At 43.7% G+C, this 19731-nt stretch overlaps 3 protein-coding genes across 3 annotated transcripts; 2 read left to right on the top strand and 1 right to left on the bottom strand.

Moving 5' to 3' along the window:
• The first annotated feature begins 3377 nt into the window (after window positions 1–3377).
• Window positions 3378–5108, top strand: cldn35 (claudin 35). Its single transcript, XM_068711308.1, has one exon. It carries the CDS (start codon window positions 4373–4375, stop codon window positions 5060–5062), a length of 690 nt encoding a protein of 229 aa, XP_068567409.1. The 5' UTR covers window positions 3378–4372; the 3' UTR covers window positions 5063–5108.
• airim (AFG2 interacting ribosome maturation factor) lies at window positions 4380–7843 on the bottom strand. Its single transcript, XM_068711309.1, has 4 exons — window positions 7387–7843; window positions 6474–6653; window positions 6247–6365; window positions 4380–5854 (listed from the first exon to the last, which is right to left on the bottom strand). Exons 1-4 carry the CDS (start codon window positions 7668–7670, stop codon window positions 5814–5816), a joined length of 624 nt encoding a protein of 207 aa, XP_068567410.1. The 5' UTR covers window positions 7671–7843; the 3' UTR covers window positions 4380–5813.
• Window positions 7844–7961: 118 nt separating this feature from the next.
• Window positions 7962–12140, top strand: cdca8 (cell division cycle associated 8). Its single transcript, XM_068711307.1, has 11 exons — window positions 7962–8030; window positions 8375–8467; window positions 8723–8851; window positions 8975–9015; window positions 9147–9222; window positions 9885–9952; window positions 10081–10163; window positions 10252–10350; window positions 10653–10782; window positions 10974–11060; window positions 11188–12140. The coding sequence occupies exons 2-11, from the start codon at window positions 8377–8379 to the stop codon at window positions 11221–11223; spliced, it is 840 nt and encodes a 279-aa protein (XP_068567408.1). The 5' UTR covers window positions 7962–8030; window positions 8375–8376; the 3' UTR covers window positions 11224–12140.
• Window positions 12141–19731: the final 7591 nt, after the last annotated feature.

The raw sequence follows: 19731 nt of genomic DNA, 5'->3' as shown, positions 1-19731 counted from the left end.
GGGAGGGTGTTGTCCAGGCATTGCATGCAATAAGTTCTAGTCTTTGTTGTAGGGGGGGGGGGGGGGGGGCAGTTTTTAAAACGTGCACTAGTTTCACCAAGCCACGTGGGCTGTGATTGAACATTCATGTGGCATCTTAGACGGGGAATGATTCGTTTTTTAAATCCAATATTTGATTGTGAAACTCGTCGTCCGATGGATGAGCACTCCCTTTGTTTGTAACATGACATTGCAAAGCAATATTTACCCAGTTGTAATTTTCAAATGTGGAAAAACAAAGCTATAATTCTACTCATTGTGGTTGTTGGTCTCTCACTATTGTGTATCTGTACTTTAATTTGTTTTTTATTTGTTTTTGTTTCTTTTTTTGCTTGTATCAATCAGTGGGAATGTGCATTTGGTGGAATAGTTCCGTAGGCTTTAGACAATTTTCTTTAAAGTAACAACATTTAGACTTTGCTCGCCTGCATGCCAGAATTTTGTCCTTTTTAACAAAAAAAAGTTTTTGGGAATCATATTTATTATGAGAAAGAAAAAAAGAAATGCTTTTTTGGGGTGGGGGGGTTAAATGTTTATCAATTTAGTGGGACTGTTTTAGGCTAGCAATATCTGTCAAGTCTCTCAAGATGCTTTTTAAAAGATTCCTACACAAATGTCAGTGATTTGGGAGGTACAAGCTCTTCTTTGAGGGGGGGGGGGGGGGGGGCTCTTTGCGTCGCGTCCATATACAAACGAGGTACTTTCTTCAAACGTGGACCCGTTAAAGACCCGACCCCTCTCCTCTTTGCCAGGTTACCGCAGGAGTATCCATTTTGTCTCCTCGTTCCTGGTTTGTACCTGTGGCCACACCTCTTGGTGAGGGGGGGGGGGGGCTCTTCTGTCTCCATGGCAACTCTGCTGACCCCTCACAAATGCACTTCCTCTTTGTGGAGGGGTCCCCATGGCATCAAGGGAGCAGGATTACCTCTTTTTAACCTTTTTAAAAACGATCCATAATTCTTTCTGTGCCCCGATAGAGAGCATGAATTATTTTGAAATTCCTCTCACTTTGATATATTGTTATATCTTAACGGATTTGTAATTTGACATTGTGTATTGTGTATGTTTTTCTTTTGTTTTCCCTCTTTGGTTCCTTTTTTTTGGGGGGGAGGGGGGGTTATAGCTCTGCTCTGTTAATTTTGTTTGTTTTTCTGCTAGTGGTCTCTGAAGCTGCGTGTGAGTGTCTGACAGCAATAGAATCATAGAATTGGAATGTTCCAATTCCGTGAATGGAACGCTCCGATTCTGTGAATGAACGGAACCCTTTCTGACCGGTTGTGAGGGGGCGTGGCATGTTCTTGCTCCGCCCCCCCTAACAGAGCCATTCACTCGCTGTTATTGCTATTTTGTGACATGTTCAAATACTTTTTTTTTTTTTTTTTTTAGCCTGCAGGGAATTCTTGTGTTAATGTGCAAAGTAATAAATTGGTATTTTATGCCTATAACGTAGCCGTTGTGTTCTCGTCATTGATAGGACTCCTACAGTGTGTCCTGGTTGACCATTTAACACCAAGGTGTGCACGTGTCTTGTCACTAGATGGCATTCTTCACCAGGGGGGACGTACATGGATCACACGAGTTCTGAGAACAGTAAAACATTAATGATCTATCCTCTTTCTCGCCTTGACGGTCATCTTAGAGCAGCCGAACGAGGCATGAAGATATCGCGTTCTCTTCACACACCTGTGTTCTGTCCACAGTGATCAGCTTGGATGAGAAGGATGAGTTGTTAACCTGCTCTTTAAAGAGCAGCTTAACAACTCATCCTTCTCATTACACTACCTATGGGCTTTACTACACTTGTATACTGGCGCTCGGGGCCTAACCAAGACGAGTCAAATGCAAAAAAATGTATTAATAAAGCTGCCGGTACTCGGTCAAAACAAAGGAAGGAATAGGCTATTCTGTGTTTCTTAATAAATATCAGTGCTTTATCAATCTGTAACCAAAGTCCACTGAATTTAAGTGGTATTCAAATTATCCTCCTATATTTTACTTTTTACTAGATTATACTTATTTTGTTGCCTTTTATTACGTATTAGGGGACAACATGCAGCAAAGGGCTGCAGCCCCCCCCCCCCCCTCCTGGTGCCTCAGGTAAAAGAGGTCATGCAGTCAGCTGCTATGGCCTCTCTGGAACAAGAGAAATTAAGGGATTTCCAATAATTTCAATAGTTACATGAAAAATGTCATTAAACCTAATTGCATTTCCCACGTGGTATAAATGTAAGGCTGCATGGCATTAACTGCAGTGTCATCTGTTCACTATCGATAGCCATCGTTGGTATGTGTCACCTTCCTCTGCTTCCCTTTTGTGCATCATCCCCTCCGCTCTCCCGTTTCCTGTGTCCTGGCCGGTTGTCATGACCACCGTTGCCAAGGAGAGCGGAGGCTACAGAAGAAAGGAAACCCGAACCTCGGATCTTGATGCCGTGATATTTAATTCATCGGCACACCGAGGGTTCAGCGTAATGCAGGTGGAGCGAGAGCGCTCTCGGGTAGAAGGGACATTTCACAATACGAAGACAAAAGAGTGGCTGTCGGATCCTTCTGTTACAGCCAGGCTCCGTTTTCTTTTCCCTCCTCGAGCTGTTATGCAATAACCAAAATAAATAAACTGATACAGACCAGCCAGTTGTTTCAGCCACAATTTTGGGAAATTGAATTGAAATGACACTAAACAAATCAGATAAAACAAAGAGGTCAAGTGTCAGAATTTATGGATTTATTTCCTCTGTCCAGATGACGCAATCACACAATAGACTTTTTTCTTTTTAACCTGTGGCTTTTCAGCATTTCAACCTGTCGTTGGAGACTAAACAAAAACCTATGTCCCCTTTTGTGAAGCGGTTTCTCCCTTTCATTGCAGACAAAAAGGTGATTTTTGTGAAAGCTCCTTTAAAACGCATGCCAGTTTGTGTGGTCAAAGCAATACAAAGTGTCTAATCCTCATTGTAGAGCCCCCCCCCCCATGTTGTCTTTGTGTTAACTGATCCACCTACAGACAGCGCTCCATCCTCGGCCATCCCCCCTCCCTCCTTTTGTTATCTCACCCTCTTTTGCCCTCTCCCTCCCGCCCGCAGTGTTTTTTTTTTTTTTTTTTTCTTTCCTGGGGTTCATTGTTGCTCTTGCAGGGTTGACTGTAGAGACAGCGGTGCTGAAGATGGGAGGCAGTGAACAGTTGCTCTACTCACCCACAAGTCTCACTATACGGCCCTGATTTGTTATCTGTGCCCTTGTCTGGAACCAGGACTGACCCATTTGGGCTTGCGTTGCTACCGGAGGAAGCGGTTGGGGGCAGGGTGAAGCCGAGCAGCAGCTGAAGTGGCCTCGTCGAGGCTTGGACCTCAGCGCCGTTCGTCGACAACAAGGAGATACTTCAGCTGGCAGCAGCAGTGTCTGATGACCAGCTCTGCTTGCTGTTTTCCTCTGGAAACCTGTGCTTTCTTCTCGAATTAGAGACAGATTTAAAAGTCTTCTGCGAACTCTGATGTTGATTCTTTTGGGGGAGGGGGGGGGGACCCTGGAATAACCTCTTTTGATTGACTTTTAAACGGCCATCTCAACGGGACGGTTGTCTCATTCATTGAAGAACAAACGTCGGATCTCTATCGACAAGAGGTAACAAATTTTGTTCCGTGTGATCTCCATTTTTCAACCTTGCTGTGACAGGATACACTAATAGCTGCTTCGTTGGCCTTGAACCCAAGTATCGGGTTGTATCAGGCTGATCCATCACGGTAAGGCTACACCATACCAGGAGTGTGACACTGAAGCACACTGCATCAATTGGCCCTCTGGATTTGAACCAGAGCTGAAGGCAAAGAAACTTCTACTGGGGGGAAAAAAAGAAAAGAAAAACTGTCTGGCTGGGATCCATTTCATCCACAAGGCCGATCGATCCCGCTACCGCTACAGGTGGCTGCACAGCTATCGGCTACTCAATAATGCATTGACTCAAAACGAGGTATGAAAAGGAGGAGAGAGTCCCTCTGATCCTTTGGAGAGAAAAAAGTGCATGATTGGAGAGAGAAAGCGAGTGATTATTTCTGGGTAACTGATTTGAGGCCACGTGGGAATTAAAAACAAGTGAGCAGATGTTGAAGAGGAAAAGGAAAAGAGAAGAGAATGGCTGCTGACAAAGTGGCTTTGGGGCAAAGGCCGTAGGAAGCGTGTCCAAGCCACACAGGAAGGGGACAAGGAAACCAAAGGAGTAGACTTTTAAATACCACAAAGAAGGATAACTAACAAAATAAGAGACAACTGTAGTGGACAAAGACCTGTGATTCCTCTGAGATTGGTCTAAAACAACATTTATATATATATATTTGTCATGGTGAACACCGGCATGCAGCTGATCAGCTTCACCTGCGCGGTGACCGGCTGGATCATGGCGATCGCCGTCACGGCTCTTCCCCAGTGGAAGGTCTCGGCCTTCATCGGCAGCAACATCCTGACCTCGGAGATCAAGTGGGAGGGCATCTGGATGAACTGCATCTACCAGACCACCGGCCACATGCAGTGCAAGACGTACGACTCCATGCTGGCCCTGCCCCCGGACATCCAGGCGGCCCGCGCCCTCATGTGCCTGGCCATCTTCATGGGCTGGCTCTCCTGCACCGTATCCTGCTGCGGCATGAAGTGCACCACCTGCGCCGGCGACGACCGCCGCGCCAAGGCGGGCATCGCGCTCTCCGGCGGGGTCCTCTTCATCCTCACCGGCCTGTGCGTGCTGATTCCCGTCTCCTGGACCGCCAACACCGTCGTCCAGGACTTCTACAACCCCAACGTGCCGCTGATGCACAAGAGGGAGCTGGGTCAGGCCATCTATCTGGGCTGGGCGTCCGCCGTCATCCTCATGATCAGCGGAGCGGTGCTGAGCAGCACCTGCCCCCTCATGGAGAGGAGCGGCAGGTACCGCCGCGGCTACATCGGCCGGAGCTTCGCCAACTCGCCCGCCTCAGCACCGGATCCCCCGAAACCCATCACGTCTAATAGTGTACCATTAAAGGAGTACGTATAGGAAGAGGAGGAAGGAACACCAGCAAGGTGGAGGGAGAACAAGTTAAAGGGTCGATGCTGTTAAAAACTCCTCTTTTCCTAAATTTACTCAAGTTTTAAGTCTTTGAATTTTACGCTTTAAAATGAAATATATATATATATTTATTAATATATCCATCCTGTATTTTGTATGTCTCTTTGTAATGTTAAAACGTGTCTTTGGTACTTTGACGTTTGTTCGCTGCGCTGTGATTAACAGTAGTGCCTGAAGAAAGCCCATTGCCTTTATCGTGATGGCTTTAATGATGGCTTGTGTTGTGAAGATTGCGGTGAGTTGCTCAGCAGGTGTTCTCTGACAAATGTCGTTATCCCTCGGTTTGTCACATAAAGCCTTGACTTAATTGTGCCTGCATCGAACGTGTGAAATAAAAGCAGTTTGTTACAGAGTGCTTCACTCACTATGTTGTATAACTGTCTTTGTGTTCTGGTCGTTTCTCTAAAGTACATTTGGTTTGGGCCATGAAATGACGCCACAGGGTCATTTTTAAATGTAATTTCCTCATGTCCTTATAAAGTCTGGTACAAGCACAGACCTCCCATCCAAGGACGCGTCTAGGGACATTTATTTGACCAAATAAAAAAAAAATCCGGTCATGTCCACGGGGAATAGGTCCATGTAGTCGTGCATGTTTGCTCTTCTCTTCTAGCCCCGTCATATAAAATCAGGTCAGATTCAGAAGCTCAGGGTTCCACCTGTGTCGCTTTTACTCTCTTCATTGGGACTCGGTAAAGAAGGACACTTTGCAAAGTGTATCTGAAAGAAGACAGAGAAGCAATTAGTTCACCTACAAATCTTTTTGCACCCCCTTCCACTGCTAACACTGACAGCTAATGAAACAGCCATTATAGATTTGGCAGAGCGTTGGCCTCTGGTCAGCTTGTATTAAAATCACAAGTTATATAAACTGACATTAGACCAAATTAAAATGCTAGAGAAGGTAATGGATCAAACAGACGTTTCTGGCATTTCTGCTTTAGGATTCTAAAAAAACAAACAAAAATAAAAGGACAGGAAACATTACTTTTCATAGTTTGGCCTTTTATCCATGGCAATACACAAATCTACCAAAACCTTTTCAATACTTGATAGTGGCCAGACTATTTTAGTGTGGACTATAACAAACCACTGTTTTAAAGTCCATTTACCTGTGATGTGGTCCTCTGCACTGGCACACTCCAAGGAGTTCCATCTTTTGGGAGCAGATTCTAAAAGGGACAGATCATCTGCCCTCAGTGTCAGCAGCAGAGTCTTCCTCCTCAGAAATCTGAGCACATGAATTTAGGTAAAAATATACACATACATATATATATATATATATCATTTTTTTTAAAAAGACCCCAAACCCCAATGGAAACATGAACAGAAAAGATACTGCTGCCGATAGTGCCGCTCGGCATCCTGCAGCCACTCCAGCATGTCGGAGACCGACGGGGCGGTGGCCGAGCGCTCGGTTACGGCGAGCAGGTCCAGACTGTCTGTGTTCTGCTCGTAAAGCTGGAAGACTGCAGAGACCTGGTTACTGATGGCATCTCTCACAGACTGTAGAGAAGACCTGAGGGAAAGAGATGGGATGGATGCCATGGGTCAAAATCCAAAATGTAGTTGATTGTTTTGTTTTTCTGGGGCAGAATATAACGAAGTAGCTATGAATAGTCTCGTCAGTCATCTGCACCGCACCTCTACGTAAAAGACGGTGCGAGGAACGGGGTGTGATGCTGATGCGTGTGACACCGATTCAGACTGCAATGTCGCCGTCGTTCTACTGAGTGATGTCACTTATAAATGGTATGTCGCTCACGTATTATACAGCTTCCCACTGCCAGAATGGTAATTGTTACTGCTGCATGATATTTGAGTGATTTCCTGTTGCACCGGTAGATACCACGTTGAACTGAGGAGGTGTCGATGGTCTCATGTTCTGTCGTCACATGCCAGCACAAAGTGATACCTGCTAGTAAAACAGGAGTGATATATTATTTGTGAGTGAATTAACCCAGCAAAAATAGTAGCAGCATACCAATGATTAATCATGACATCACCAACTAAGAAAGACTAGCATGTCATCAGCCAGATTGGATCTCGGGGTCACTTGGAATAGGGGGTCGGTAGAGGCCCATAGCTCACATCTGCCCAGAGCCCCTCTAGCATGTTGAGCTGGCCCTGCATGCCTGCTGTTAAAACAAGTGAATATTAAGCAACCACAGTCTGCTAGATGCCACAAAGAAATGTGTAGATCTGTGTGCATCATCACTGCAGGCTTCATTTGTGTTGAACTATTTACTCACATCTTCTCATTGAGTTTGCCCAGCACCGTATCCGTGGCTTGAGAGAGTTTAAAACGCAGCCGTTCCTCCAGGTCAGGAAAGTCTCGGAGAGGCGTGTTGGAGACTTGGACGTTGGACAGCGCTCGCGACTGCTCCGCCAAGTTCCCGAGAGACCCCATCAGAGGGCTGCAATCGGCCAACACACTCTTCCATACTTTCTGGTTGCTTTCGAGAGTCTGGAAGCTTTTCCTCAGCGCTTGATGAAGTGACGTTAGCGCAGGTTTGGACATTTCAGGTGTTTTCATTTGACCTCAAAATCAAAGCCGCGCGTGCCCAATAAACGGATCTTATTAGTTAAATTATTGTTGTCCGTTTTTTGATCAATGACTCCTTTCACACGTTAAACGATTTAAAAGTGAGGTAATATTAGCCGCTAACAACATCTCTCTCTGCCATGCTGCGTTGCCTGAACCCACTTCCGTCCTCCTGATGTCAACACTGACGTTTGGCGCTACTATTGGTCGAAAACCATTTCTGGTGACGTAAAGCAAACGCGAGTTTTAATTGGCTGACTCTAGGTCCGGCCCCTCCCCGCGCCGACATTTGAAAACGGCTTTGTGAAGAAAAGAAGGGTGTCCGACGAAGAAGAAGAAAAACATATACAGGTAACTTAAGTAACTGTTTATAAAATATGTATCACCAACGCATTATTAGAGTTATTAAATGTGTGTGCGTGTGAGGGAAACTGACAATAAAGCAAGTCAGTCAAACTGCGAGGCAAGCTAGGTATCTTACCAACTAGCGTTAGCAGAACAAGTGACGTTAGCGTTAACCGTTAACTGTTAGCTTGCTAACGTTAGTTAGCTCAACTACCAGCCAGCCACATGTCGGTACAGTTAACGTGGTTAAATTATAGAGCGTCACTTTGTATCCTGTTGATACTACTGTCTCGTGTTGTTACGCGTGCGTAAATGTATATGTACTTTGTTTCCGCTGTCTGTCCGTGTAGACATGGCTCCCAGGAAAAGGACGACCAAACAACGGAAGAACAACCCCAAATCGGCCAAGCTTGAGGCTTTTCTGGATGATTTCGACATTGAAGGTGAATATATTTCTCTTTTTTTTCTTTCCCACTGCAGTTTCTTCAGCATACATGGCGCTTTGTTAAGCAGTGCTCTGTGAAATATATATATATATGTCGATACTGATGTATGTTGTCTGTAGTAGACTGAAATCGGCCTATAATATCCATTGGGTTTATATATCATTGTATTATCATTACTGATGCAACGTCACGTGAGCCAGTTTGAACTACGACTGGGTTATGTAATCTAAACTTCTTGCTATGTTTTCACAGTGAAGACCAGAGTTGGACAAATGAAAGAGAAGATCAACCAGCTGCTGAAAGATGTGGACAACGGCTACAACATGGCAATAATTAAGCTCCCCAAGGCTGTCAGACAAATGACCTGGTTGGAGCATTTCAGTGAGTTGACACGATGATACCGGGTGTTATTTATATTGTGTGAAGTGAGAAACCGTTACTTGTATATCTTTTTATCCTTTTAAACATAATTGAATGAAAAACATTTGCCCCATCTCTTTGTAGTGACTGAGAAACCAAAGTCACCAGAAGTGGACGATATAAAGGTGAGTTGATTATTTTTCTCATGATCTTATATCATGTATAGTGATTCACAAAGTTTCATAATCTATGGAGGCCCACCCTGTGCTGTATTAAACATCCATTCTGTTCTTGATTCACGTCTATTTGTCAACAGAGAGAGGAGGAAGCTGCTATTGTTGAAAGCGTTGTGGCCGAGGACCACGCAGTTCTTCTCAAATCAGTCAAGAAAAGTATGTTAAAACTGCCTTTTCAGTTTTCTTTTTAAGGCGGGATTTCTCCTAAATTCATCTCCACTTGCATACACCAAACTTTCCAGTTTCATTCCAATCTATATTCTGGAGGATTTTAATATAGGGGTCTGTTTGTATATTATTCATAGCAAGATGTTTAGAACATTTCATTCCAAAATGATGGCTGTTGACAGTATTTTCTGATTTATGGAGTGATGCAAAGAGATATCCAAAATTCCGTCAGTAGAAACCTTTTGACTCTAAAGTATCAACAAAATTTGTGCCTGGCATTATCCAATGTTCCAGTTTCTGTTCTGGAAATGTATGCAAATTAGCACATATTTAATAACAATGCCTTGTTTGGATATTTAAACATAACATTTCAGGAAACTTAAAATATAAATAAAAACTGCTTAATGGGAGTAATGAACTGGAGAGGTTTCATGGGGGTATCTATTAGTTAAATTTCTTTCTCCTATTAACCCGGGGTGTCTCCCCATTTATTTAAATGAAACCTGTCCATCAACAATGTATTGATGCTACTTTGGACAGATATAGACTGAATAGACATTCTTTCACTCCAGTCTAGAATTTAAGGTTTGGAAAATGAACTAGCATTTTGAAGCGGATCTCATCCTGTTTATTTCGTCTCCAACTCGCAGCATCAAAGAAAAAAGGTGGTGCCAAATCCAGGTCAGGGGATGAAAACACCCCGAGCACAACGCGGAAGGTAACGGCTGTTTTTCCCCCCTCTCCATTCAAACATGCATATGAGGAAGAAGAGTGTTTGAGAGCATCATTGATCTTAAATATCAGAGCGGCTGCCACTTTATGTTTACCTGCTTGTTCCTGATTCAGGGGAAAGCAACAAGGAAACCTCCAACCACATCAAAAAGAGCAAAGGCGCTGGCGGTCGCCATGCAGAACACCTCGATCAGGCGGTGAGACTTTTCTTTCGTTGTCTCTTCACCTCTTCTCGTAAGTTCAGCGGCTCGATGATGTCGGGCCAACACGTCTGTCTGGTTTCAGATCAAGCAGGAAGGCGTTGGTCACTCCTGCCAGGAGCATGCTGGACTCTTCTTTGATGATGGGCCCCACCCCCCTCATTACCCCGCGCTTCGACCCACGGTGAGCAGGCATTCCAGTTACAGCTGGGAAGCTGTCTCCTGATGATCAAATCTCAGGATGATTTTTTTTAAAGCACTTTGCTTTTTATAAATCTGATCTTCAAGTGGATTTAGCATTATGTGGGGCACTAGAGACTTGCTCTCACAGCTATCTCACTAATTTGAGATAAACGCAGCTGTAACGGAGCAACTGGTGCAGTTTTTTTTATTCTTTTTTATTCACCTGGATCTTCTTTTTAAATCGGAGACGTCACACAGAGCCAGGGGTTCATGGCACTCACTATTCAAGTTTTGTTTCCTCAGGCTTCCCAAGACCCCCGCTGTGAGGATTCCCCGCCACAAAGAGAGGGTTTACAGCATTTCAGTCAACGGCTCTCCCATCGCAGCAGGAAACGAGGACATCGTCATCAACGTCCCCATCGGCAACGGAGAGGTACGACATTAGTTACCAGTTAGGCTGCTGCTCCTGTCATTTCAATAGAACAGTGCATTACTTACTGCAACGCGATACTCTATGACATGATAATACTTTAAGTGCGTGTCCTCTGTGTGTCAGGCCTGTTTTTATGGTTATTTAAACCATTGTGTTTTGTTTACTACATGTCTTGTAATATGTTGATCCAGAGCGTTCAGCTTCTGGCCAGTCAGATGGACTCGGTGGACCTGTCTCTGCTGGATGAAACCGCTCTGACGAGCATTCGGCTGCTGCAGGTATATTCATCACTTCTGTGCTATCACTGTGGCCCTGTTTTGCTACACAATTTAGTGTTGCATTAGTTGTGAAATATTTGCACATGCATGTATTCTCATTGGGTTTTTTTCCCCCACTTCTTGACAGAATCGACTCACAACCCTGTGTGGAACAGCAGAGTGACCTGACAGTCTGCTGTCCTTCTTGTACATTACTTTTTAAAAAAATGTTTATTTCAGAGCTTTGTGTCCTCTGCTGTGGTATGGTATGCTGTTTTTTGCTTGTAGGTGAGATAATTGTGGGTTCACATGTGCTGTTTTACCATTTTATTAATTTACTGTTGTAAGAATGTCTATTTAGTGGCCTTACTTACCTCACCTTTCATTTTTAAATAGGTATTACCTCTTTTGTAGTGTTTCTGTCGGTCTCCTTTTTATTGCTTTTACAGTCTTTTATTCCTTTTGGCCAGTCAGGCGTGTACATTTTGGATTTTATTTGTCCTGCAAGCCTTGTAAGACTGTTAACTCTGCAAATATGATTTACTGCTCATTCTTTGGTTTGTAAGTACACTGTAATCTTACATTTTGTCATTGTTGAATACACAATCCTCCATGTACATAGATCTCTCTCTCTCTCTCTGTCTGTCTGTCTGTCTGTCTGTCTGTCTGTCTGTGTGTGCGCACGAGTTTAATGGGTCGCCTGATCCCACATCCATCCACATAGTGATTTTAAAATGATGCTATAATAATGTATCAGTAGAATTTACAGGTTTTGTCCAGCTTTTTGGACAAATCTGTCCTCACCAAGCCGTACCGTTGCATGGTGACCAGTAGGTGGCAGCATTTATCCACAGAAGTTTTACTTGTCAGGCTTAGTCCGAGTTCTTCTGGCTATGGTGCTTTCTCTCCAGTTGTAACCTGTCATCCGTATAAAAGCTGTACATTAGACCAAAATATTGACGTAAAAGCTGTTTCAGTACTTATTTCTCCTGCTGATGATCACTCACAATCTTGGTATTCACTTTCAAGACCCTTTAACGCCTTAATATGGCTTTACTTCGATGTACATCATATATTTATGGGAAACCAATAAAACTTTGTTGTGCTACAGTACACTGCTGATTTTTGTTTAGCTCATTAAACTGGCTGCTTGATAGAGTGGCTCTGCATTGTTGCCACCAGAGCAGTTATTTTCTTCTAGCTGAACAAGCTTTTGCTTCTGCTTGTGTAAGAAGTTCCTCTTGTCCTTTTCGCGACTTTGTTTTTTGCAGAGGGATGTCGGTGGGGGGGGGTCATGTGACGTGCTGTTGGCAGGAAGTGTTAGCCTGTCCCGCTGCTGGCACAGAAACCTGCACTCTGACCTTCGGGGACATCATAATGCTGCCAATTAAGAGGCTCGTTAAGCTTCGTTAGGCCTGATGAGCTCGTTAAGGTTTCCACCTGGGATGATTGTGGGTCAGGCCGGGCCTCACCTTGGGCCCAGACAGACAGGTATAACTCTTTGCTATTCCCGCTGGATTGTCATGCTTCATATGCTACCATGCCACGGCGTGGGGAACTCTGTGCCCCCCAGCTGAAAGCCGGGTCCCGGTCCCATCCATCTGTATCCATCTTAAGCACTTCATCATCTGCTGTCTCTCGCCGTGCAAACTGTGTTGCAGAGGTAAAAAAAAAACAAAAAAACAAGCTCTGCATACCCACAAACGACAGATGTTGTGGTCAGCGGTGCGTGCAGTTCAGCTCCCTCGTTAGCGGAGCACCGAGCCCTCGCGCACCTGCTCTACATATCATAGAATTTTCCTACTTTTGCCTCTGAATGTATTGGATCCTTTTCTCTTTTTTTTCCCCTTCCATTCTCTAGGTGGGTGGAAAATTGCCATTTTGCACGGATGGCTTGGTTTTCAGTAAGCACGCAGGCAGTGACAGGTGCGGTATGGATGGGGCGGATTTTGAGGTCACAGAGCAACACTGCTACATAAATCATCCTCCGAGATGTTCAGGATGAAGGACTGGAGCCTGAGATAGTGGAAGGGAGAAGCACAGTACAGAGAGGCTTCAACACGATCAACTCTGTATTTCTGTCTATTCTGTGTAGTCCATAGAAAATGAGGTTTGTGCAAAATCTGTGAAGTAAAGCAGCAATATTCAATATTTTTGTATTTATGATGCTACGGTCATGGATGGATTACTGAACCTTAAGTGTCATGGCACCCCCGCCCTGTCTTACACCTGCAAAATGTCACTCAAACAAACATACTTACTGCAAATCAATGCAAAAAAACCACAAAGAGACACAAAAAGAGATAAAAATGCTATAAAAAAATAACTGTAAAGACACAAAAAGAGGCTGAATAAATATAAAGTCTGTGTGTCTTGCTGTTATTTAGTAGTAGTGGTGCTGAGGCCTTTTGCATGTCTGTGCCCAGGAGCACAATGTCTCTTATTCCATGGCTACAATAGCTCCAACTTGGTAGATGAGCTACGGATGATTCAACAGACCTCTGGCACAGTTGCTGCAATGCCAACATCATCGCCAGTTACATTTAAACACAATCTGATATAGCAATGGATGTAGCTCATTTAAAAGCAGCTAGACACTGTTTGAGTCTTGCTTCACTTGGTAATGAAACTATGCAACACAAAAATTTGCTAGTTTAGGTTAGTTATACATCTGTCAGAGGGAACCATCTTGGAATCATGTTTCAACAGATTTAAAAAATATTTTATTGCGTATATAGAAGAATTCCATAAGAAAGACTTATGTCTCGGGTTCGTGACCTCTACTTCTACTCTGTTTATTTTTGAGTCTTTACACCAGCTTCTGACTTTATTCTCTCACAATAACATAATTTGCATTTCTTTTCTGCAACATTTCCGAAGTTCGCTTGACAGGTGATTGGAAACACGACTTGCAGGAACGTTTTTGTCGGCAATGATATTTCAAAGTTGTGTTTGCTTGTCGTTCCGAGTGGCCAAACAAATCAATTGATACTGCTGTAGGCTGCGTTAGCGTTCCGTGAACCATATTTCTTTACCTTTTATCCTTTCGTCCCCTTGTTCCACAATCGGCCCCACCAATCGCTCAGCCCCTAACCTCACCCTTTCACCCCCTAACCTCACCCTCCCTCACAGCCTCCCTCATTTTGTATTCCCGAAATCTGTTATCATTAACACACGTGTCTGACAAACGTATTTCTCAACAAAGCTGTTCCCTCCCCAAACTGCTGGAGCCGGTGGTTAATTGAGCCCCCAGACCTGGGGAAGCTGCCAAATTTGCTGCCAAGACGAATGAACCTGGCAGAGGCATGTTCTTCTAGCGAAATTAATTCTCTGGTGCGTCGAGGCCTCCTATAAATCCCATCCGTCAAGTGCTCCACTAATCAATTTATTCATGTGCCCACACCTCCATCTGCCACTGTCTCTCAATCAATTCGCAGTGAGGCAGACAGGGGTCGAGACTCATCTTTCGCTAAGTCAGTTTGTCAGCGCAAACCCCAAAATACGATGGCGGTGAATGCTTTGTTTTGTCTGCTTTGGTGATGGAGAGCTAGGAGGACGCAAGCTGATGGCAAAGTGAAGTAGCAGACGGGAGGAAGAGTTAAATGGGACTGAACGGCCCCCGCATGATGCATTCTGGGCATGTGTTCGTCTGGTGGCCAGCAGGGTCCTGATGGCGTTTTGATGGGCGGCCCCTCTGTTGCTCAGGCACCCCTGACGATGGGCGGGGTGGAGAGGAACATCTGCTGCCAAAATTTTTTTTTAAAAATCCCGTGGAAATGAAGCCCTGAAACCAACGGGCTACTCTGAGGAAAGGCAGGAGATTAATGCCATTTGCTGATTGCATGGATACAAATTTTTGCTTGGTAGCAGACGTTTGTCCACGAGGGACGTGGATGTGTTTTGTTTGTTTGCACTGGGTGCCAAAATAAGTTGTACACATTAAACCTCTTGATTTGTGTGATTGTTAGTAATAGGTTGATGCCTTTTATTTGCGGTGCGAAAGATTGTTTTTGCGAGCGTAACATTCACGTTGTATGTGAATGTCTCCATAACAAATCCAGCAGTTCACAAAAAGACATTACATGCAAATTAATCCCACCAACAAACGCCCCCAGTGTGTTCAGGCCTTATGTGTAACAGGTGAAAGCAGTGAAAGTGTCTTTTGATATCAACTAAAGTGCCAGTCGATACTCTATATACGAAGTGACAACAGTTGAAATTGTGGTCGAAGTGTAAGCGCTGAAAGCAGTTAAACTGTCGGTTATTAGGAGTTTAAAGGCATATTTTCCCATATCGAATTGGATATTGATGCCGGACATTCATTATCTGTCCCTTCTTCTATGCGTACTTTGTTTCTGGCCACGAACAGTCAAGGGCGCAAACAAACTTAGACTTTCTGAACGGGGCGAACTAAAGCCTGCATGCAGAGGATTTTAATGTGGAAAAGCACTGACAGTGGAGTCTGAGCTTTGTGCTGTCATTCATTCCTATGCTGCACCTGGCCTGGGCAGGTTGAAAACAAGCTTTTCTTATTTGCTTAGACGAATATGAGATGCAAATATTAGGAAGGGCGACAGAGCAGGGATGAAATAAAGTGAATTCTCACCCCATTCATTACCTCCATCAAAGACAGAGAAAAGGAAAGTGACCATAAAATGAGCGGCGGAGCAGTGGCCGGGATTGCCTTTGAGAAATAATTAAAGCCTCTTTGCGATGCTCCCCAGCCTCCAGGAAAAATCCCAGTCTTCTCTACGGTCCACAATTGATGTTTGGTTTACCAGCCCTTCTGTATAAAGCAGACCTTCAATAAACTATATCACCCTATTTGTGAGAGTAATACAGCCCAGTGCGGTCCTCAATTACGTATAAATGACACAGCAAATTGGAAAATTAGGAGGAGAGGGAGGGATAATTTGCTCCAAAACAGGCTAAAACCAATTCATTAGGAGACCAGGAAGGAGACAAAAAGGTCCGTTTCTGTCCTCCAGCAGAAAATCCCACTTTAACTTCAGATGCCTTACCGTTCACCTTGCTACAGGCTGTGTTTGCAGGCTGATCTTATCACTTAGTATGACTCATATGTGATAAATGGTGTGCGGGGTTACAGGTTGCACTAATGGGTGATGTGTGAGGAGGAAAGCCAATGGAACCTCCCTTGTAAATGCTGTATGTTTACCAATCAGACAAATCTTAATCATAGTGGAAGAGGATAACATCCCCTGAATACATATGAGTAGCACACACTGTCTGTAGCATTTTCAGATGGTACATGAATCTATAAAAGACACAAAAGAAAGTATCCTATTGCCTTGCTGCAAGGGCAGCTTAGAAGGTGCGCCAAATTAATACATTAGTACAATGTAAAATATTCACAGGCAGCTAAGAGGTTAAGACCTAGGAAAAGTTATTCAAAGACAAGGTAACCTGTGCATAATAAAAGTATTGAAAGTGAAATCCATAGCCTGTTTGCTTTTCATTCATTGTCAGTCGTCATTAGGTCTATCCATGTTTATTCCACTGCAAAAGCAGACATTCCTATCAGCTTCAGATGTACTTTGTGTTTATGCTCATATGCAAATGTTAGCATGTTAACATACCATACCATACCATGGCTGTGAACCTTCTAGTCTTGTTTTCCCTCAGGCACATCGGAAACTAAATGGACAGCTTCTGCAAAATAAAACAATGCTGTATCTTCAGTATTCAATAGTCAAGCTGTTGTCCCACCTTCATGCACCTTAGCTCACTTTTGGAGTTTGAGAGAGACGGTTTGTGCAATGTTTCAGTGTGAAAACAAATGAAAAGCCAAGCTAACGTTTTTTCATTGGGTTTTCGGGGGGAACATTTAGTGGTATTTTCAGTGACAGAGCAGCAAAAGGAACTGAGCTGACCCTCTCTAGTTGGGAGGTTTTCCTCATTCATTTCATGTTATATCTAAGAGCGCTCAAAGTGTTGCTGCCACCTAGACCTTGCTATTGCCGTTCAGCTATGGCCATTGCTCGTGGGATAACTTTCATCGGCTCCTCATTTGATGAGATGTGCTTACAAGCCATATGCCTATCATATACAACCCATATGTTGTGTGTTATCGTTTTTTTTTTTTTTTAAACTTCCTGCCGTGAATTGACCCTTTTCTAAGCCCGCGCCCCGCTGCTACTCCGTCAAGCTGTCAGAGCTACCATGGAGCCCACACTGTCACTAACTGCATTCGATGAAGAAATATTATCTAATTTCTTTATTTCAGAGAGAAGCAGGCAGAATGGTTTCAATATGTGTTTGAAGGCTACGTTTAGGATGTAAAACTGATTCAGCAGTGAAAACAGGTTAAAATATAGACGCCAAAGCTACAGTGTAGTTGTAGTGTGAAATTGAACCACCACATCACCTGGAGATCGAGACAGAAGATGAAAATGAAATTAAGGAGCAACACTGTTCCTGTAAAGCTGGATAGGTCTGTATTCATCATTAAAAAGCAAAAGCAGCATATGTAGACATTCAGTATACCTTCAGTAGCTAGCATAGCATAGAGGCACTAACGCTAATATTTGATGTGCTAACGTACTCTGCTAATGTTACGTTTTTATGTTTTATACATAACTTTTTGAAAACGTATATATCTCCTTCAAACCTCTCCAGGTAACAAGTATCACTATTACACAACGTTTAACCATGATCGCTCCAAATACACAGAAAATCTGAAAAGACTGCATGAAAGTCTGTGGAGCAGAGCCAGATAGCTGTTGGATCTGGTCGGAGCTGACCGATGCTACGCTATGATTGGCCAGTCTGCGTTTAAAGGCGGGGCCTAGTGAAGGGTCTACTGGTCAATAATAAAAAAAAAGAAATCATCCCAAAACTGTGTCTCATTTGCTCACTGAATGCAGACGCTGTGTGGTGCTGTGTTACTTGTGATTCTGGGCACAAAGCAATGCAGATGTGAAGTTAGAGGTGATTCCATTGGTGCTGTGAGTCACTGATTACACACACACACACACACACACACACACACACACACACACACACACACACACACACACATTGGCTTATTGGATCATTTGAGAAACACCTGTCTCTCTTGGATTCACGGCAGCAGACCAACATGATAAAATAAGTTTGGGGATCAATTTGTCTTCATTTCCAGCCTCTCTTTTTATTAGATGCAGTGGTGAGTGATATGATTAGGGGGGTCCGCTTCAGGAGCCGCTACACAATGGGCCCTCGTCTTCCCTATTTCGCATAACACACACACACATTTCTTTACAGAAGACAATAGGATGTAATTCTGGTAATTAATATTACTCTCTATCATTTAAATGTGAAATGAATCATTTCTATTAATTCTCTTTGCTTTTGAATGGCCTGCTGAGGGTCGGGCTGGTCTCCATCATCAGTTAGATGTATGGAACAAATGTCATGCACCACATAAGCAGCATCTAATTCCATGTAATTGAGAGTGCATGGTAATTGTAATAGCAGACAGGGGAACACCAGAGCCTTTTCATTAACCGGTCACACCGCAGAGAAAGAGACACACAAAATTAAGCCAAAGACGGAGGAATGACTGACAGCACGTCTGCTGCTGAAGGACCGCATCGGGCAACTTTGAAAACTCCATAACTGCAGCGTCCTTTTGAAAGCTGTTTTTTTTAGCATCTTTTAATAAAAAAATCCCTCCCCATGAAAGAAGGAGATGGTTGACTTATTTTTTTAACTTCGGGAGTTTTCAGCCGAGCATGGTGCACTTATTGATTCAGCCTCTTCCTTCGTAACGGCTGTTGCTCCACTGAGAGAGAGCAGGAGACAGGATTTCAATGCACAACAACTCCCTGCACACTTTGAAGGGTCGGTTTACATTACAAGATATCCACAGATATAAAAAAAAAATGTATTTGAGTGAACTGACCCTTTGAAGCTGCAGCAATTGATGACATTTAGCATGCTAAATACCTGGACCTTCTCAGCCAATGAGAACGCGAGACACAGGTTGTGAGGAATGCTGGTGGAGGGGTCGCCTGTAACAATAGGAGCTTTACTGTATGTGTTGCATTTGCACCAGGGACCAAAGTTGTTGTTGTACCGAGGGTGTTGGATATTTGCATGAATAAACACATAATAACACAGTCACTGATCTGCATGGGGCAATAGTGAAGACAACATCAACAAGCTCGACTACGCCCGTGACACTTGATGTGACAACATTTATTTTGGAGACCAGACAGATTCCTCCTGGTGAAAGATATTATAGTGTGTCATGGTGTTGTAGTCAAGACCACCTGAACCGAGACCAATCCATGACCAGAGTGTATCAAGACTTTGATGGGTTGAGACCCAGTCGAAACCAAGACGAGACCAGTGGATCCACATTCACATAAAAACACACTTACAGAAAACAAATGAAGATTTTCATCTCTTTTATTGACACTTATACAGTAAATGTCTGCATGTACGAGATGAGAACTGTTTTGAGAAAACAATCAATATTCATGCAGGACCAGTCTTGAAATATAATCCAGAGTCCTTTTTGGAGACAGAACCGAGTAAAAAGGCGATCGTTTCCTAGATGACACCTTCAATAGGTGGTCTTGAGACCGATATGAAGTACGCCGGTCAGTCATGCAGTGAAAACCCCAGAGACTTTAAGACTCGCGATTACAAGACAGTAAGTCGTGTTGTGTGAAAAGTACAGTGACCT

The sequence above is a fragment of the Cebidichthys violaceus genome, unplaced genomic scaffold (genome assembly GCF_023349555.1).
Source record: "Cebidichthys violaceus isolate CVI_PGR_0920_01 unplaced genomic scaffold, fCebVio1.0.p SCAF_16, whole genome shotgun sequence".
Lineage (NCBI taxonomy): Eukaryota > Metazoa > Chordata > Actinopteri > Perciformes > Stichaeidae > Cebidichthys > Cebidichthys violaceus.
This window is presented reverse-complemented; position numbering and strand designations above follow the sequence as displayed.